The sequence below is a fragment of the Lemur catta genome, chromosome 10 (assembly GCF_020740605.2).
Source record: "Lemur catta isolate mLemCat1 chromosome 10, mLemCat1.pri, whole genome shotgun sequence".
NCBI lineage: Eukaryota > Metazoa > Chordata > Mammalia > Primates > Lemuridae > Lemur > Lemur catta.
In genome coordinates this window covers 47,621,284-47,643,008 of record NC_059137.1, presented here as the reverse complement: position 1 = coordinate 47,643,008, position 21,725 = coordinate 47,621,284, and the positions used below count along the sequence as shown (strand labels likewise).

The 21,725-nt window shown below is 37.1% G+C and overlaps 1 protein-coding gene across 4 annotated transcripts in view; it reads left to right on the top strand.

The window, feature by feature from the left end:
- Positions 1 to 21,725, top strand: part of FOCAD (focadhesin) — a 258,289-nt gene that overhangs the window by 28,341 nt on the left and 208,223 nt on the right. For 2 of the 4 annotated variants that reach the window (XM_045563768.1, XM_045563771.1), the window contains exon 5: positions 14,539 to 14,643. In XM_045563768.1, coding sequence (XP_045419724.1) covers positions 14,539 to 14,643 — 105 coding nt within the window. Of the gene's footprint in view, positions 1 to 14,538; positions 14,644 to 19,806; positions 19,908 to 21,351; positions 21,453 to 21,725 lie in introns of those variants that run through there. The other 2 variants (XM_045563770.1, XM_045563769.1) reach the window with 2 other exon arrangements.

Sequence of the window (21,725 nt, the reverse complement as noted above, 5' to 3'; positions counted from 1 at the left end):
GTGTTTTAATCTGGATTTTAGTGTCTAGCATACTTTTTGACACTTAGTACATGACGAAATATTTCTGAATAAGTAAGGGTTTGATGATGGCTAAAAACTTACTAATTTTCTCTCTTTCTGTTTCTATACATACTCATACACACAAACATGAAATAATTGATCCTATTTTATACCTATTAAAAAAGTAGTTTTGAGGAAGATTTTTAAAAGTTTTTATGTGTCTTTTTCTCACTTATTGGTTGACCTTAAGCAAAGCGCCTAGATTTTGCCTTACTCTTTTTAGCTAACAGTATTTGTTTACCCCCTGGTTTTCAAATGCCTTAAAATTTATAAATATAAAATCTACTTGCATTGTTTAGTTGTACTATTTATATTCAAAAGTTAGAGTATCAGTAGCTGATGGGAGCAGGGTAATGTCTTCTATGTGTTTAAGGTATAATTACAGCATGTTAGGTTGTATTTTTAATGCTAAAAGTGGGATATCATTCACACATTAGTATAAATGATATGGGATATCATTCATACATTATAAATCCATAATCACTGTCATAAATTGCAAAGTATAAGCATTGCTGATAGTGACTCAGCCTGTCATCTGTGTATATTGTAGTTTGTAGATAACTTTGTTTTTTAATTTAAAAATGTATTTTTTGAACAGGCAATACATTCACATTGGATATATAAGGCAAAGCCTCTATCCTACCCTGTATCTGTTTTTTTCCATAGAGTCCAACCTGTTACTAGGTCTTATTATCCTTTTAAAGATATTTTATGCAACATATAACAGAAAATTTATATATGCATACTTATATTTTTTCCTTGTTTAAAACACAAATAGTAACCTATTACATAGTATTCTTTATTTTGCATTTTCAGTGCAAAAATATATCTTGGTGCTCATTCCATAAAATATATAAAGAGCTTTCTAATTTTTTTCTAGCCCCATAATATTCCATTGTATGAATGAACCATAATTTACCAATTCCCTCTTGTTTTCAATCTTTTACAATAGCAATTCTTCAGTAAATAATCTTATACATATGAGTGACCATTAATTTTCAAGGTTTTTGTAAATATGGCCAACATATGGAAGAAATCCTTGAGTTTTATAGTAAGCAAGCATAGGAATTTTAACAATGGAAGGATGTCAGAAAAATAAAAAAAAAATTATTTGAGAATGTTTTTTTTGTCTAAACTGTTAGCCACAGGGAAATGTAGGCAGAGTTGATGTTGAAGCTAACTGATTTAATTTTTGAATCAGTTTGATCTTAAAATGTGTTAAATAAATGCTAAGTTTCCTAGTTGTTGCCAGTAGAGATAATAACTATTTATATGTCAGAAGACAGAATTTTCTTCATTTACTTTATTTCAAGTAGCAGAGCTTCCTGGTTCTTCGTGATTACCAAGACTATACTTTGTACTGTTTATGTTTTAAAAAAAAAAACAAAATGAGAGTCAAATTTAAGAAACAAGCTAATTAAAAACAGGAGAGTCAAACAGCCTCCTCCTCCAAATGCTGCTCAGAGAATCTTCTGAGTCAGAAAACCATCTCTTTGGGATCTAAACACAGGAATGAGTGGCTCAGACACTTTGGGTGTTCAGTTTCCAGTATTTAAGTTTCGATTTGTCTCTGGATTTCTCTTCTTAAAATAGAGGTTTATTGGAATCTAGAGGCACCTTGGGAACAGAGGCACACCATGATTGCTTATTTTTGATTTAGAAAAATAATTCTAAAACTTTATCTTCCATCTTGTCTCTCTTCTAGCCTACCATCCTTCAGGAACTGAGAAAGGGTAGGGGGGAAGAAAGAGCCAATAGTGAGAAGCAGCCTTTTATAGGATAGATCTTGAGAGAATCTCTCTCAGCATTGCAGCAGATTTTGAAAGCTTCAAAGAGAGGTGAAAAGAAAAGTCGGTGAGGCCATCTCTTCCAGCCTTATCACCTGCTCATTGGCCCTTTTCGTGTCTAGACTTTAAAATTTCCTTGGAACATGTATGGAAGCCCCCCTCCCACCTGGAACCCCACCCACAATTTGAGAAACATTGGTTTAGAGCCTGCTGCATTGTATAGTCTAACCTTGAAAAAGACTTGATGTTTGCAATACTCTGGTTGTCTAAACTTCAGGGAGTGGCTGGGAAAGTGTCTGGCTCTGCTTGAGAGACTGTTCTCTTCAAAGGCATAGTTTGATGTCCTAGAGTGTTCTCGGTTCAAAGCTGAGGCAACATGAAACAACTGTAAACTAGTTTTTATAGCTTTTGTAAACAAATGGATTTAAGAGCTCTAAAATGTTCTTTTAATCAGTAAAGGATTTGAAAAAAAAATTATTCCCTAGGGAGGGTGAAGGAAAGAAGGGACCACAAAAAGAACACAGTAAGGAAATCATTATCACCAGTTGAATGTGAATTTTGAAATGAACCAAAACTGAACATAAATTTAATGATATAATAGCATATACTTTTCTAGACCTTTAAGGAATTGCTTGTTTTGAGTTTAGATTGCATTCGGTTTTGTTTGTTGTTGTTTTTACATTGAATTTGCCCTGAAAAGGTAAAGATTCCCAAAGCAAGGATTTCCCATTTTTCTTTCCTTATGTATATTTTTCCCTTTAACTGTGGTAGCTTCTAGAAAGCTCATACAGCCATTGTTATAGTTGCTTAGTAACAGGACTATGAATAAAAACCTTACTCTCCTGTGGAACCAGGTATTCAGTTTTTGATATTGAGGTGTCATGACAGCCTGTAATTTCAGCGCAACTGCTTCCTCCCAACCCCACTTTTTAAAAAATGTGCTTGGTAGGAAGGTTATGTTCTAGGTAAACTAGGCTAGCACTTTATTTGTGTGCATTTTGTGCTTCCAAACAGGGAAGGGACCTGCAATTGATATATTTTGGGCATGTAAAGTATATTAAAGTGTGGGAAATTAAAGTGTATTTTCTGAGATTCCTAAAGTCTGCTTTTTAATGAATCTTGCATAGGATATTAAAAATTCCTGTAGTGGGTCTTGAGTAAAGCTATTGGATTCAATGAGCCTTTGATCATGGATTGATGAAGGTTCAATGGTTAAAAATGATTCTGAATACTATTAATATTTGAAGTTCAGATTTAGGACAATTTACTGAGAAAATTCTTGTCTCTCAGGGTCTTCTCTTTTATTGATGACCCTGTTCCTTGGGAAACTTAATTACTTTGTTATCATATAGGAAATGGCTAGCAACTGAGGAGACACTGTATTCTTTTTTTTTTAAATTAATTAATTTATTTTTTGGTTTACATATATATTTTTATTTCAGCTTATTATGAGGGTACAAAAGTTCAGGTTATGTATTCTTGTTTTATTATTATTGAAGCTTTTCTGTACTATTTAGCTTCTTTCTCTTTATTTTATTTGGCAAGAGAAGAACCAAGGAAGGATCCCTTTAAGAGGTTTCCTCCAATGTTTAGGGAAGACAGCATGCTTTAATCTGTAGCTGGGGTGTCTGAGCATTACTTCATGAATTTGAGATGATTTCTGGGTTTACATCTATATTGATATTATGGTTCATTTAACTCTTATCGGAGAGAGAATCACTGGACCATGTCTGTTTTCCCATGTTGTCTTTTATATATTCCTTTTAAGCCTGTTAGTTTGTTTCTAGATGTTCTCTTTCCTTTCCCCCCCAATCTTCTTTCTTTCCCTAAAATCTCAGAATCTCTCTCAATTTGCATCTTATAACCAGAAAACCAACTACTTTTCTCATCTAGGACATTCGGCCCTATTTCTTTTTTAAGTTAGTTGTTCTGGTTGAAGGCTTTGTTTGTCACAAAATCTTCCATTGTAAGAGTCATGTGCTTATGCTAAGATGTTTTTAGGTGATTTAAGAACAGTGACTACTGAACACATGTTACTTTTATAATGGAAAAATGCTTCAGAAGAAATCAGGCTTTTTTCTGGTACTAGAAGACAAATGAGTGTACAGAACTTTCTCAAGGAAAAGGTCAATAGCATTACATCTTAGATTTTTTAAAATAAGCATTCTTTTTGGTCATTCATTTAAGCATGAGTTTTAAAAACCAAAGCTGTGATTTTTTAAAACAATTTCCTCTCTTTCTTCTTCTCTGTGTTTCTCTGTCTCCCTTTTCTCGTATTATAATGAATCTAGACAATCATTTAATCATTAATCTAGGGTTTATCATTCTCTTATTTACTGGCGATTTACTGTGGTTGAGGCTGAACAATCATCCTTTTCTGAGATCTGACATCCTAGAGTTAAAAAGGGGCTTGGCCACATTTGTATCATTTGTTCCCATAATACCCAGGGATGCTCTCCCCAGTCCCCATATTTTTGGGGTGTTCGTGTCATTCTCTTCAACCCAAATCCTTTTAATTCTATCCCTGGTCCACTATGGGTACTTCCTTGTACCTCATGTTTGGTATATTTTGAAGCAAAGACACAAGCATTCATTATTTGCAGTCTTTTTAAAAGGAGACTGAGAAAATATGAGCAGCGTTTGGTGCTGTAATCAAATTAATCCCAACCAAAAGGAACCTGATACGTGTTATTCATATGCACAATAGTAATCATGTCATATCTATAATACTTAGTGAGAAGCAATTTACATGGGTGGTTTTAATTAGCATAGTTTGTACAACTTGACCAAAAAATTTTCTTTTTAGTTTTATATTTTTTTGGGAATCTTCAACATCATTATTGACCCACACTCCCTCTCATTACAGATTGAGTATACCTTATCTGAAATGCTTGAGACCAGAAGTATTTCAGATTTCAGATTTTTCCAGATTTTGGAATATTTGCATGTACATAATGAGCTTTCTTGGGGATGGCACCCAAGTCTAAACAGGAAATTCATTTACATTCCATACAAGGGCTGTCCGGAAAGTATCTGGCCATTGTTAATATAATAAATGTCTCTGGCTGGATACTTTCTGGACAGCCCTTGTATATACTTTATACACATAGCCTGAAGGTGATTTTATGTAGTATTTTTAATAATAGTGTTCATGAAACAAAGTTTTAAGTGTGTTTTGACTGTGACCTGTCACATAAGGGTAGGTGTGGAATTTTTCTACTTGTGACATCATGTCAGCACTCAAAAAGTTTCAGATTTTGGAACATTTAGGATTTTGAATTTTTTTTGATTAGGTATACTCAATCTGTATGAGACCTGGGTCTTGGCTTTTATGCCCAGTGAAAATTGAGGTTCTTTTTTGCATTGTCTCTTGCTACTGCATTTGTCGCCCAGTCCTGAAGTTTCCTTTCCTCTCCCTTAAAGCGTTCTTGAATAAATTCAGCTTTTCCTGGCACCTGCCCAAGGAAGACTTGTTCCAGCTTATCTTTACTGAAGGGCTTATGGCAGCAGTTTCCTGAGTGTGTTAGAACCCTTTGGGCTACCAGTTACAGAAATCCATTTGAACTAGTTTGAGCATAAAAGGATGATGTTCATTTCTCAGATAAAGGGGTATCACACGGGACCAAGAAGAGGTATGCACCTGGGCCTTAGAAACGAATGGGATATGAGCTGTTTGCTCCTTTGCTGCAGACTGACTTTCTCTGCTTCCTAGTTCACAGGGCATCACCTGCTCCTGGGTTAACATCTTTTATGTATAAGAGACAGCCAAACTGAGATTGGAATTTTCTGTCCACAGTTATAGATTTCTGATGGTAGGACCTGGAGCTCGGTCAGTCAGCTCGGCGAGGGGATATGTATTAGTTTTCCAGGGCTGCTGTTAACAAATGGCCATAAACTTGGTGGCTTTAAGACAACAGTCATTTTTTCTTTTGCAATTCTGGAAGCCAGCGGTCCACCACCAATGGGTGTGTCAGCAGAATGGCTCCTTCTTGAGGGCTCTGGGGGAATCTGTTCTGTGCCTTTCTGCTAGCTTCTGGTGGCTGCTGGCAATTACTGGGCCTTCCTTGGCTTGTGGCCGTACAACTCCAGTCTCTGTCTCTGTATTGTCAGGGGTGTCTTCTCTGTGTGTCTCTGTGTCTCAAATACAGTATCCCTATACTTTCACTTATAAGGATACCAGTTATTGGATTTAACACCCATCTAGGATGATCATGTCCCAAGCTCCTTAATTATATCTGCAAAGACCCTATTTCCAAATAAGGTCACAGTCACAGGTATTGGGGGTTGGGACTTAGATGTATCTTTTGAGGGGACACAATTTAACCCTCTACTGGCTATGTATGTGCTGAGAACTCTTGTACAGTGACCACATGAGTGGAGAAGGAGTGGTAGTTGCCAAAACAGAAAGAAGACAGGCATGCTATTCCTCAGGAGTCTTCTGCACTAAGACTGAATTTGGAGGAGAGCCATGACCTTGGAAATAAGTCTCTCTCAACCAGTTGATCTCTAGCTTTGAAACATAATTGTGCTTAAGTATAAGTGACTGATATTAGATCTGTGTTGCTCCGAAAGGGAAGGAGGGAGGAGAGATTGAGTCGGTATCAAAGATAACATAATTGTTTTACTGTGATGGTGGGATACTGCCATGTTATACCCTTCCCCACCCCAGATATATATTTTTTTAACTATAAATTATCTTTCCAAACAGCAATAATAGTAGAAGCAATCACTGCCTTGGTTTCTAAGGGAAGAGGGGTTAGAGAAGGAAAATAGATTTTCTTGTATATAAGCTATGTGTCGAGGCTTGTGCTTTAAAGCTTTATGTAAAATTCTTCTCTTAATCCTCAGAAGAACCTTGAGGGGGTTGAGGGGAGACTTTTTTTATAGGTGGGATTGTGTTCTATCAGGAGGACATAATATCTGATTGTTTTCATTTTTGGTGATGTTAACAGTTGTTGATACTCAATGACTAAGATCCATTAATTCATTAGGGGTTCCAAAATTGTGACATTCTAATTCTATCATTTTTTTCTTCACTTATTACCCAAAATACTGGTATAAAGAGAACCTTCCCCATATCTACTATTTGGTTATCTAATGGTACAATTTGTATAGGAAAGGCAGGATATGTACATAATTTTTTTTTTTTTTTTAAAGAGACAGGGTCTTGCTCTGTCCCTCAGGTTGAAATACAGTGGGACAGTCATAGATCACTGTAACCTCAAACTCCTGGGCTCAAGAGATCCTCCTGCCTCAGCCTCCTGAGTAGTTAGGACTACAAGTGTGCCACCACACTCAGCTAATTTTTAAAGAATTTTTTGTGGAGATGGGGGTCTTGCTATGTTGCCCAGGCTGATCTCAGACTCCTGGCCTCAAGCCATCCTCCTGTCTTGGCCTCCCAAAGGTGTTGGGATTACAGGCGTGAGCCACTGTGCCTGGCCAATAATTCTTTCTTTAATTTACTAAATTTCTAAATAATAATTGGTTATTTTTTTAGCAGTGACCAGTTACATTTTCTTTTAGAAAAACAATAATGAGCTCATGGATTTAAATAGACTTGATGTATTTCTGTCCTCTTCTATATCTGCTTTTTAAGATTGTTTTTTGAACTCACTCTTTAGAAGTGGTTTGAGAAAGAGAGGGAAATTTAAGTAAAGTTTCAAAAATCCTTTTCTATTCAATGATTTTCATACATAACAAGTGAGTTAAGATGGAAGGGAGTGAAAGAAAATAATATCTTCCAAAGGAGACTTCTTGCCCCTGCCCTTATATTAAGTCATAGGAATCATCTAATATTCCTAAGACTCTCTTAGGAGTTAATTTTCAGTGTCGTGGATTTAGTTGCATGGTGGGCAGCATTCAACACAGCAGTCAATCTCTATATACCATCTGAATATTTCTCTCTTACTTTTCTTATTCTATCAGGAATCTTAAGTCTGTTTTAATGTAGGTACGTGGATTAAGATGTGTTAAGTGAGAAAAAAAAAAACCCCAACAAAAGACATCTGCTTCTCTTCCCTCAACAGGGTTGTTTTGTTGTTTGATAACATAAGGGCATTATATTAATTTTATCTTCTCAGTTTTTATAATTTCCATATTTGCTAAATATGCAATCCCTGAAATGAAAGGCTTTTCATAATCACAGCCAGTCATAACATTCATATTAATTTATTTTGTTAAAAAACCTAAATAATGAATTTTGATATTAAAGAGATCAGATACTCTAATTTCAAGGTGCATGTGTAAAATTGTGTAATTATAGAACTAGAAATTACCTTTAGAAGTTACCTCTGGAGGCAAGATGGTATCTCAGCTATATCTAGCTATCCATCTATCTATTAGTTAAACATATTTATTGAGTGTATTTATTATCTCCTATATTCCTGTGCTAGGTGCTGTGATATCATGGTAAGTAAAGCAGACATAATCATTACACTCATGATGCTTTTGGTCTAGAGGGAGAGACTGCCACATTCACATGGTTCTGCAGTTGCATATTAAACTACAGTCAGATAAAGTATACTGTGTTGGATGTTCCTTTAATATGAGGGTTTGACTTAGTCATGGTGGTTAAAGGAGGCTTTCCTGAGGAAGTAACACCTACAGTGAGACTAAGGAATGAATGGAAGTTATCTAGGCAAACAGGAGAGGGTAGAACTTTCAGGAAATAGCATATACTAAGTCCCCATTGTGGGAGGGAAGATAGCTATTAGGAAAGGCCGAAAGAATGCTAAGAACAAGGAGAGAGTGGTTTGAGATGAGGCTGGGAAGGTAGGTATGGGTCAGATAATATAGTCCATGATGGGCAATCTTGAGGATTTGGGTCTTTATCCTGGGTACAGAGGGAATCTATGAAATATTTTTATCTAGTGGATATCAGTTCTTCCAAAAAGACCATTCTGGCTGCAATATGAAGACAAAATTCAAAGTATAGGGTTTAGGGTAGGCAGATAGTGTATGTTTTAGTCTGTTTTGTTGTAAAGGAATACCTGAGGCTGGGTAATTTATAATACAAAGAAAAGAGGTTTGTTTATTTGGCTCACAGTTCTGCAGGCTATATAAGAAGCATAGCGCCAGCATCTGCTTCTGGTGCGGGCCTCAGACTGCTTCCACTTACCGGGGAAGGTGAAGGGGAGCCAGCATGTAGAGGTCACATGGTGACAGAAAAAGCAAGAAAGAGGGGAGGTGTCAGGCTCTTTTTAACAACCACGTCTCCTGGGAACTAAGAAAATGAAAAATCACTCACACCGCCCCCCCTCCCCCACTGCCCCCAGGAAGGGCATTAATCCTGAGGGATCTTCCCCCATGACCCAAATACCTTCCATTAAGTCCTGTCTCCAACCTTGGGGATCAAATGGTTTGGGGGGACAAACATACAAACTACAGCAAAGGGATACCAGCAGATTAGTTTAGGCTATTAATTTGGCTGTTGCTGTAGTTCAAATGAGAGAGAGTGGTTGCTTGCCCTAGAGGTGGAAGAAATAGATGGATCTGTGAGATATTTAGGGGGTGAAGCATTCAATGGTGTATTGAATATAAAGATGACTGAAAGGCATAAGTCAAAGGTGACTCCGTGACTTCTGGCTTGCTCTACTGTTAGATAGGGAACATTAGAAGACCAGGTGTGTGGAGGGAACATGAGTTCAATTTTGGACATGTTGAGTATCAGGCACGATTCATATGCTAAAGTGGGAATATCTGGTAGGCACCTGGATATGCCTTTTTTTTTGGTTAATGATATCCCCTGAACACATTATACTATGAATAAGTTAGGCATAATATCTAATCAGCTCTTTTTTTGCCATGATTAAAGTCTTTACTTTGATTTGTTAATTAACTCTTCTGGGTACCTGTGTACCACAAACTCATACAGCCTGCTTGTCTAAAGGCTAATTCCAGTTCCTGAAAATGTTCCTCAGAAATCTACTTTCTCAAATTAAACATTTTTTTTGTGTCTGTGCTAAACTGTTACTGAAGACAGGTCCTAAATAGAAGACGCTGTGGTTATTTCATTGTTTATTTAAATTTCTGCTCATACTATCTATCCAGCAGATCAGCGTTAATCTATTTGTGTTCAGAAAGTCTTTCCTCACCTTGAGATTATAAATCTTTTTTTCTTTTTTAACTAATAAAATATAAAACTTGTGCATACTTTTTTGAAAACTCAAACAATGACAGTTGTAGGTAGTGAAAGTGGTAGGTGGTGAAACTTCTTTTTGCCATTTTCTTTTTTTTTAAATTCACTTTTTTTATTGGGCACTGGTGAAAAGTAGGAAAAGGACTGGAAAGGCTTCGGGGTCAGAGGTTCCTCCAAGTCTTGATCTTGGATTCCTCTAGGATATAGAGAAAGCCAGGATAATCTGAAATCAGATCCAGGCACATGGAATTAGGGACCAGCTAACTCCAGTGAAATTGAAATCCCATTTCTAGACCTCTAAAAAAGCATTTGTATGCACATGCATACCAAGTGTTTTAAAATTAGATATTCCATTCATATGTATTTTGTTCTAAAACTTGCTTTCTTTCACTTAATGTGTGATGGACTCCTTTCCATGTCATATGCATAAATCTGTTTCCGTCCTTGTTAACAGCTGCAGAGTATTCTATAGTGCAGAGGTGTCATATTTTAGCCATTTCTCTATTGACAAATATGTCTTTTTTCTTCCATTTTTAAAGATAATGAATATAGTATAATATCTTCTTTTGAGTATAGGTAAGAATATTTCTGTAGGGTGGGTTCTTGGAAGCAGAATTTATGGGAAAAAGGGTATGTTCATTTAAAATTGTTAAAGATGCTGCTAAGTTGCTTTCCATAAAGGCTGAGCCAATCAATGTGTGCTCAACATGAAAGTGCTTATTTCCCCATTTACTTACTAACACTGCATATTATGAATCTTATTCTTCTGGGATTTGCATATCTATATTCTCTGCTCATTTTCCTATTCTGTGATCTGCTTTATCTTGTGCTTTTCTTATTTTATGGATGTTAACCCTTTGTCTATCAGATATGTTGTAAACATTTCATCTCAGATTATCTCTTATTTTAGCTTTATGTTTTCTCCCTGCAGAATACCCACCCTACCAAATTTGGTGAAACTATCTGGAATTTTAGTTACGGATTTCTGTTTTTGTTCATTTTCTCTCCACAGTTATAATAACAATTGCTTTAATCTTTATGGCCACATTTGAAATACTATTGTAAGTTCTTCTAATATTCATGCTGACCAAAGTTCTTTGTAGTCTACATATTTTTTATTTCTTCAATTCTTTCTTATGTTTTATCTTTTTAAAAAAATAACAGCTTATTGAAGTATAATTTGCATATCATAAAATCACTCTTTTTTAAAAGTGGTTTTTAGTATGTTTACAAGGCTGTGCAATCAGTACACATTCCCCCACCCCCCCGCCTTTTTTTTTTTTTTTGAGACAGAGTCTCACTCTGTTGCCTGGGCTAGAGTGCCATGGCATCAGCCTAGCTCAAAGCAACCTCAGACTCTCGGGCTCAAGCAATCCTGCTGCCTCAGCTTCCTGAGTAGCTGGGACTACAGGCATGCGCCACCATGCCCAGCTAATTTTTTCTATATATGTTTTTAGTTGTCCAGCTAATTTCTTTCTATTTTTAGTAGAGATGGGGTCTCGCTCTTGCTCAGCCTGGTCTCGAACTCCTGAGCTCGAGCAATCCTCCCGCCTCGGCCTCCCAGAGTGCTAGGATTACAGGCGTGAGCCACCTCGCCCGGCCCACATTCTCTTTTAACTGGAGAAGTTCTTGAAGAAAATTTTTCAGAGTATTATGTCTGAAAATATTTCTTTTTTCTTCATATATTACTCTAAGTTTTTTTGGGGGGTGGTTAGACTTACTGAGTTTTATAAACCTTTCCCTTATAATTCCATATGCATTGCTTCATTCAGTTTTGTAGATGAGAATTCTGATGCCAAATGAGAAATGATGTCAGTCTAATGGTCTTTATTTTATATATTTTGTTTTATAAAATTGAGGAGATCATAGGATTTTCTTTTTCTATTTGGATTTGATAAATGTCAGCAATTAATTTTTCCAGAAATCTTGCCTAGAACTTGGTAGCTCTTTCAATGTGAAGACTTCAGTTCCATGAAATTTCCTTCTATCATTTCTTTGACTTTTGCTTCTCCAATGGTTGTATTTTCTACTAATTCACTATTTTGATTTTCAGCACGATTCAAATTATTATAGCTTCTTTTTGAAATCATGTAGAATTCAACAAAATTTTTAATTTTGCAGGAGTAGATCTCAGGTGCAGAGTAACAAAGGCTTGAAAACAAGAAAAGCAGGTTTTGTGATGAGAGATGGAAAGTACTAGGGATTTTTAGGAGTTAGAATGGTTTTGTATTTGGTTTTAGGCAGATTCTAGGCTTCGACATTTGTTAACTCTGACTCCTGCGCTTACACAGCTTCATCTGTAAAGAGGGAAGAACATTATAATCTTTATGTTATAGTTATAATATTAGATTTTCACAACTTTTTGAAAAAATAACCAGGTACTTTACTGACATACTATTATTTATTCTTCAAAACAACATAAGAGGTGGGTTTATTATCATGATTTTCAATTATACAGATGAGGATGTTGCGATTTCCAGGCATTAAGTGGCTTGCCCAAGATTCCCTAGCTAATTAGAATTAAAGTAGAGGTTTAAATAAAAATTAATCGGAAATCATCTCTTTCTACCCACTTGAAATACATAAATAATAATTCAATTAATTTTAAGACAAATGTATTACTATTTGAATGGGTCTATATATAATTTGATTGATGCTATAATCTTTCAAAAATTATAATTTATTCATGCTACCCTTGCTTAAAATACAGGATGGACTCAGTGATCCACACAATAAAATCTGGATCCACAAATAAGAACAAGTGAGACCTAACTTAAAGTTTAAAAAACTGGAGTTAATTTATCAGTGTCAGTGGTTCTGTGAACCCCTTGGAATTAAATGCATAAACATGCTTTTCTCTTAGGTTCTACTGCTTTCATAAAAGGGTAGGGGATCCAAATTGGTTAAAAACTATAGATCTGTTATCTGTTCTATCTAGAACTCCAGTCATGTGACAATTAAATCATTGCGTGAGGAAAACCAACATAGTTGCACATGCAGAAAAGGGTTATTTAGTGAATCCATGTTTCTAGGAAGAAATTCAGTCAGAAATTCAGTCAACACTGATTTAAGATAGGTACTAGTTCAACTAATCATTAGGCTCAGGAGTGGGACTTACGAGGTTACTAGGAGAGGACTGGATTTTCTTCAGCTGTATATAAATGGAGTCATTTTAGCTTAAATCAGACTTTAGAGCTGATTTTCAGTTGCATAAACATGGAAGGCTAGAAGACAAAGCTTCTGAATGTTTAGTGGTTTTTACTCGGGCAAACTAAAGTAGACCCTCATGATAGTTCTTACTCAGATACTAGAATCTTGGAACTGCTCACTCTATCAGTGATGATACCATCTGAGATTTCTTTCTTTTTTTTTTTTTTTTTCAGACAGAGTCTCGCTTTGTTGCCCGGGCTAGAGTGAGTGCCATGGCGTCAGCCTAGCTCACAGCAACCTCAAACTCCTGGGCTTAAGCGATCCTACTGCCTCAGCCTCCCGAATAGCTGGGACTACAGGCATGTGCCACCATGCCCGGCTAATTTTTTCTATATAGATTTTTAGCTGTCCAAATCATTTCTTTCTATTTTTGGTAGAGACGGGGTCTCACTCTTGCTCAGGCTGGTCTCGAACTCCTGACCTCGAGCGATCCACCCGCCTCGGCCTCCCAGAGGGCTAGGATTACAGGCGTGAGCCACCGCGCCCAGCCACCATCTGAGATTTCATGGTGTCATATAACATCTGGGCACAGGTCTGGATCTGAGCAGCAGGGATATCTAATTAAGTTGAAGTCTTGTCCTAACCTAAAAATAAAGTTAATAGGGATATCTAACCTATTGTGCTCTGAATTTTAAATGACATACTACCTGTTAAGCACTTAGGACAGTGGTTAGCTTACAGTAGATGCTTTATAAGTATTAACAACTGTGGTTAAAAAATAATGACTTTTTTCATTTAACAAATAGTCTTTTTTTTTAATTTCTAAGATTTCTTTCTATTTTCCAGGGAGATCTTTATTTTAAAAGGGTAGGCTGTTTTTCTTTTTGATATATTATCCTTTTATCTCTTGCAGAAAATGAGGAAAAAATTTAAAAGTGCTCTTCCCTCTTCTGTTACTCTATTTTAATGGGGGTTATTTGCTCTGATTGGTTCTCTGGCCCACCTTTTTGAGTGGTGGATCACATTTTATGTGTCTGGTTATTTTTCATGGTCTGCTAATATTTATACATGAAAGACTTGATCAGTTAATGTGGGTAACTGATGTGGTCACTGCTTGAAATTGTGTGGGTTAATGTCTTTTTTTTCCTGATTGATTTTCCCCCAAGAGTGTGTAGGCAGGTGATTGACACGTTGGTGGTTTGGTTCTTTGGCTCCGTTTCTCCTCCTTTAAATGTGTCAGATAGGTCTTAGCTGTGCTGGAGAATGAGTTGGGTGCCTGTGGGTGGCCATTGTTTGATGTGGGTGGCAAGTGTTCAGTTATTTCAAAATGGTAGGATTAAGCACCTGGTTAGAATATTCACTTTACATCTATAACATTTAACATATTATGATATTTCTTTACAGGAATACACATGGCTTGATAAAAGCCATTATGAAATTATTACAAATGCAAGCTCTTAAGGAAGGAAAAGGTGGGGAGAAGAATATTCAGGATATATACACTATTAGGTAAGTCTTTTCTCTCTCTCTTTTTAAGTGAATTGTTAATTAAGTTATGAACTGAGACATTATAATTCATTAAAAAAGTTAGTTATTTAATTCAGCTGGATATGCACACAGTGCTCTTGGGTCTTGATCTCTCAGGAAATTAGTGCTTCAAAGACTCAGAGCATTGAGATAAAGTTGACAACACTCTGAGTATCACCAATGTGGGTTTCAGGGTTGCTTCTTTGGAACTGAAAACTTTTACTCAAAATTCAGGTTATTCTTTTTGTTTTGGAATATGTAGCCATCTTCCTAGTATTCAGGAAATGAAGAGTTTATTGAGCAAAAGTAACTAAAGTAGGAGAGGTTTAGATTAGGCAGGAGGGTATGCTTCCTTAATATAAAATGCACTGTCCTTTCTAAGTGTTATCACCTGCCAATGTCAATAGTTAAGAGTGTTGATTTGCCTTTTCTTTGTCATCTGTACAATGTAATAAGGTGGAATTATTTTAGAAATAAAATATACACAGCAGCAATAATGGTAGATAGTTTGACCTCTTCTTTCCGCATTTGTATACCATTGATTTCCTTCTCTTGCCTGATTGTTCTGACTAAGGCTTCCAGCACTATGTTGAATGGAAATGGTGGCAGTGGGCAACCTTGTCTGGTTCCAGTTCTAAGACGGAATGCTTTCCCCATTCAATATGATGTTGGCTGTGGGTTTGTCATATATGGCTTTTATAACTTTGAGGTATGTTCCATCTATGCCTTTTTTGTTAAGAGTTCTTATAAAAGGATGCTGAATTTTGTTAAAAGCTTTTTCTGCATCTATTGAGATGATCATATGGTCTTTGTTTTTGCTTCTGTTTATGTAGTGAATCACATTTATAGATTTGCATATGTTGCATTTCTGGATGAAGCCCACCTGGTTGTGGTGGATTATTTTTTTGATGTACAGCTCAATTTGGTTTGCTAGGATTTTATTGAGAATTTTTGCATCTATATTCATAAGGGATATTGGTCTGTAGTTTTCTTTTTTTGTGACCTTTCCTGGCTTTGGTATCAAGGTGATACTGGCTTTGTAGAATGAATTGGGGAGGACTCCTTCCTTCTCAGTGTTATGAAATAATTTCTGCAGCATAGGTACCAGTTCTTTGTAGGTCTGGTAAAATTTGGCTGAAACCATCTGGTCTAGGACTTCTTTTTTGTTGGAAGATTTTTTATTGCAGCTTCAATTTTATTACTTGATATTGGTCTGTTTAGGAGTTCTATTTCTTCCTGATTGAGCCTAGGGAGGTTGTGTGTTTCCAGGAATTTGTCCATTTCCTCAACGTTTTCAAGATTATGTGCATAGAGATTTTTATAGTACTCAGAGATGACATTTTATTTTTCATGGTATCAGTTGTAATATCTCCTTTTTCATTTCTGATTGAGCTTATAAGTGTCCTTTTCTGTTTCTGATTAATCTAGTGAGAGGTCTGTTGATTTTATCTTTTCAAAGAATCAACTTTTTGTTTTATTAATCTTCTGTATAATTCTTTTGGGATTAATTTTGTATAGTTCTGCTCTGACCTTAGTTATTTCTTTTCTTCTGCTGGGTTTGGAATTGGTTTGCTCTTCCATTTCCAATTCCTTGAGATGATTGAGATTGTTGATTTGTGATCTTTCTGTCTTTTGGGCATAGGCATTTAAGTCTATGAATTTTCCTCTAGGACTGCTTTTGCAGAATCCCACAGATTTTGGTAACTTGTATTCCCTTTGTCATTCAGATTGAAGAATCTTTTGATTTCCATCTTAATTTCCTCCTTGACCCAATAATCATTCAGCAGTTGGTTGTTTAATTTCCATGACTTTGTGTAAAGTTGAGTGTTTCTGTTGGAATTGATTTCTAATTTTATTCTACTGTAGTCTGAGAAGATACATGGCATAATTTCTATCTTTTTAAATTTGTTGAGACATGTTTTGTGGCCTAGGATGTGATCAATCTTAGAGAATGTTCCATGAGCTGATGAGAAGAATGTATATTCTGTAGTTTTGGTAGAATGTTCTGTAAATGTCTGTTATGCCCATTTGTTCTAGAGTCCTATTTAAGTGCATTGTTTCTTTGTTTATTTTCTATTTGGGGGATCTGTCCCTTTCTATTGGTGGGCTGTTGAATTCCTCGGGTATTATAATGCTGCTGTTTATCATTTTGTTTAGATCAAGTAGGATTTGCCTTATGAATCTGGGCTCACCTGTATTAGATGCATAGATATTTAGAATTGTTATGTCTTCTTGTTGAACTGTTCCCTTCACCATTATATAATGACTGTCTTTGTCTTTCTTTCCTTTTGTTGATTTAAAGTCCATGTTATCTGATGTGACAATGACTAGCTACATCAGCTTTCTTTTGGTTTCTATTTTCATGGAATATTGTTTTCCAACCCTTCACCTTGAGTCTGATTGAGTCCTTGTGGATGAGATGCATTTCCTGGAGACAGTGGATACTTGGCTTGTATTTTTTTTCATCCGTTCAGCCAGTTTATGTCTCTTCAGTGGGGAGTTCAAGCCATTCACATTTATTGAAAGAATTGATAAATGGGATGGATTTTTGTTCATCCTGTTGCATAGAACTTTATTGCTTTCTTTTACCTCTTGAGCCATTGTGGTATCTGGGCTCTAAACTTTGGCTTTTGGATGGTTTTACACTGGTGCTGACCAGTCTGTAATCCAGATCTGAGTACTTCCTGCAGGGCAGGTCTGGTCTTGACAAATTCCCTCAGTGTTTGCTAATCTGAGAAAGTCTTTATTTTTCCCTCATACAAGGAACTTAGTTTTGCAGGATACAAAATTCTAGGCTGGCCATTATTCTGTTTGAGAAGACTAAGAAAGGGGCCCCAGTCCCTTCTGGCTTGTAAGGTCTCAGTTGAGAAATCTGCAGTTAGTCTGATGGGGTTTCCTTTGTAAGTTACCTGATGCGTTTGCCTTACAGTTTGTAGGAGTTCCTCTTTTGTGTTAATTTTGGCCAGTCTGATGACTATATGTCGTGGTGATTGCCTCTTGGCGATGAATCTCCCAGGAGTCCATTGTGCTTCTAGTACCTGGATGTCCAGATTTTTAGCAAGACCTGGGAAATTTTCCCCAAGTATTCCCTCAAATAGATTTTCCAGCCCTTGTGTATTTTCTTCTTCACCCTCAGATATGCCTATAATTCTTATGTTAGGCCTCTTTACATAATCCCATATTTCTTATAGGCTTTGTTCATTCCTCTTATTTTTCTGTTCTTTCTCTTTGACTGACTTAATTCAAAGGTGTTGTCTTCTAGCTAGCAATAATGGTAGAGTGTATTGGATTTTATGGGGGAGTTGTGGACAAGGGAGGGAATCATACTCCCTTGTGAAGGTGACCTTACCTATTGCCTTGAGTATCTCAGGAAGCCATTTCTTAGGAGAGAGGCTCTCAGTTAGCAGAGGACTCAGAAGATGCATGTAACCAGTGTATGTTTTCCTAGGAATTCTGTTTAGTGATGCATCCAGAATGTGCCTGCTTCAAAAGAATGAGATCATGGGACCATAAATGCCATTGGTTCTTGCGGGGAAGATGGCTTACATGGGCTATGGCAATCCAACAGGGAAAGTCAGGTACTTGTGAGCCATCATTGGCTTGAGCTTACAGCACCTGTAGTTTTGAGCATTTGATACAGCTGTCGGACATGTGTGTCTCTCCAAAATACAGAGTGGTGTCTATTGCTTGTCTTTTGTTCTAGTGCTTTAATAAGTAAACTGTATCTTATATATAACCAGGGTCTTTCCTGTAATTTTAGTGCTGTTTGTGATCTTTTATTTTTATGAATACATTGTTGAGAGTTTATTAAGCCATTTTTAAACAAGGTCAGATTTGCATTTTATATATTTTTTCTTAATGTTTTGTGAATGTCTTCAAATATAAAGAAAAGTTAGTAGAATGTGGTACAGTGAATTAACTGATTTATTTTTAAATAGGGGAAGCAAAAGGAGAATTATTTATTTGAAAATACTATGAAAACTTGGGTTATGCAGGGTCAAGTTTTCCAAATTGATAAATATGCTTTTCTTTTCTTAGTATAGTGGTCCCCTTTGTTATGCAAAGTTTTATTTTCAGGTTACTTCCTCATTCATTGCCTTGACCAGAACTGAACCTGAAAAGCAGGTGAGCAGATCTTAGTATTTCTGGACAAATATCTCTTTGCTCATTTTTCAAAAGAAGCTCAAACTCTTGGGCCAAAGTTCTAGGATAGAAAATAATTCCATTTCATTGTTTTCAGTGGGGATTATTTATTTATTTATTTAGAGGGAGGGTCTCACCCTGTTGCCTAGGCTAGAGTGCAGTGGTGTGATCACAACTCACTGCAGCCTCGAACTCCTGGGCTTAAGCAATCCTCCCTCTTCAGCTGTCTGAGTAGCTGGGACTATAGGTGCAAGCCACCGCACCTGGCTAATTCTTTAAATATTTTTGTAGAGATTGGGTTGGGGGAGTCTCACTGTGTTACCCAGGCTGGTCTTGAACTCCTTGCCTCAAGTAATCCTCTTACCTTGGCCTCCCAAAGTGCTGGGACTATGGGGTGTGAGCCACCATGCCCAGCCTATTTATTTATTTTTAAATAGGGATGCTATTGAAGTTTTTAATTTAATATTTATGTAACAGTTTTATTGAGGTATATAAACTACATGATTGACCCATTTAAAGTATTTGATTCAATAGCTTTTATTATATTCACAGAGTTATGCAACCATCACCATAATCAATTTTACAACATCATTATCATCCCCAAAAGAAATTCCTTACCCATTAGCGGTCACTGCATATTTTCCTCCTACCCAGTGGGGTATTTTTAACTCAATGGTTCTCACACTGGCTGCTCATTAGAGTAGGGGGTGGGTGGGTTTAAAAACAAGCAAACATGGGAACAAATACTCCAGACCAATTGAATCAGAATCTCTGCTGTGAGGCCTAGTGGTTTTAAAAGGGTCCCAGGTGATCTGATTCACAGTAAGTACACGATAGGCTGTCAGCTGCTCTCTAATGTGCATACTCATCACCTGGTGACCTTGTTGAACTGGAGATTCTCTTTCCTTAGTTCTAGGGTGGGCTCAAGAGTCTGGTCTGATAAGCCCCCAGGTGATGCTCATGCTGCTGTTGTCCCAGCATGCTGTGTAGCAGAGCTACTACTGCAGCATCAGCAGTACCAGTGAGCTTGCTAGGAATGCAGAATCTTGGAATCCATCTCAGACTGTTGGAATCAGAGCCTGTGTTTGAGAAAGATTTTCCAGGTAATTTATAGGCATTTTAAGTTTAAGAAGCACCAGTTTAGATGATGGTAAAAAGTAGTTTTTTGTCATGCAGAAGAATTAGGGTTACTCTCATTTTCACACTGATTGTCTTCACTATGTATGATTGCTAGACCTTCAGTTGTCTGTAATGTTTAACCTGTTTTCCTTTTTTTTTCTTGGAGTCTAGCCCTGTCGCCCTAGGTAGAGTACAGTGGCATCATGTCAGCTCACTGCAACCTGAAACTCCTGGGCTCAAGTGATCCTCCTGCCTCAGCACCCAAGTAGCTGGGGACTATAGGCATGTGCTGCGACGCCTGGCTAATTTTTCTATTTTTAGTAGAGACAGGGTCTTGCTCTTGCTCAGGCTGGTTCAAACTCCTGAGCTGAAGCAGTCTGCAGTCCTCGGCCTCCCAGAGTGCTAGGATTACAGGTGTGAGCCACCGCGCCTGGTCTGTTTTCCTGTTGGTAATTCATTTTCTCCTGTGGTTGGTTCTTCTAACTGCAGTCTTGTTTTCAAAATGCAGTAGGTGCAAGATGTAGATAGGGAGCCTAGCTTGAGGAGCTGAAAAGAATTGGATATATAAGGTCTGTCTTTAGATAGGTGGCACATTAAGAGGTCCGGAATCAATCACTTGAGTTGGCATAATCCGGTAATGTTTATGGAGAGCCCTTATGTGAATGGCTGTTTGGCACTATAAATCAGTAAAGTGTAATCGAGTGTATAAGAGCCTTAAGTTCCTCCAAGGGGGATTGTGGATGGCAGAAACAGAGGAGAAGTGAGCCTGAAGAGCATATGCCCCTCAAGAGAGCTATGATTACCTGAGTCAAGCATAAAATTGTCATGCTGTTTTAGAGCCTTCTTTGCTATATGTTGGTTAGCAATATCATCCAGCCTTGGAGAGGCAACCGATGAGCTTTAAAAGGATATGACCAGCTTAGAACTCCACTGAGAGGTGTTCTCTGGTTATGCTGTAGGATTAATTTAAGGCAGAAGGACTATGACAAATAAATGTAAGCTTTCTGGGTATGAAGCTAATCTGTGTTTTTATGGTATTAAGAAGTCTGCTAGTATACAGTTGAGGTTTAAGTATTTCTCATTTATTTTTGTTCTCATAGCTGCTTAATTTGAGTACAATAATACAGAATACTTGGTCATTTTAAATGAGTCTGTGCTGAATTGCACAAGTTGTGCTAGTATGGGAGTGGAGACAGGAGGCGGGATGTGAGAGCCAGGAATGTTAGCCAATGGCTTCCCTCTGCTCCTGTGAAATTTCCTGGAGGAGCTCTAGAGAGGGTTTTCTTTTTGTTGTACCTAAAGCTTAGTGGTTTTCAAACTTCTCTTGCATAAGAACCACCTGGAGAGCTTGTTAAAAGTACAGCTTGTCAATCCCTCTTGCCAGAAATTCTCATTCATTCAGTAGGTATGGTGTGAGACTCAGGAATCAGCCTGTTTATCCAGTTGCTCAGTGATATGGATATGGGTCATTTGTGGATCACGCTTGAGAAGTATTGCTTCAGCCTCTCAGAAGCTTGATGGCACCACATGTGAGTTGGAAGGACCTCCTTGGGGTAGACTAGAGGGGATCTTGGGTGGCTTAATCATGCCTCGTTCCCTGTTCCCTGTTTGGGAGGCAAGAGAGCTGTATGTTCCTAAACATCAAAGCACCAAATTTGTATTACCATGTCAGTCATGGACAATAGAGAGGACAAGAGCAGAACCAAAGAGCAATTTCAAAGGAAAAGCAGTCCAAAGAGAGCAACCCAACTGTGGATGCAGGAGAGAGAATGTCAGAGATCATCTATTTGTTCAGTGAAATA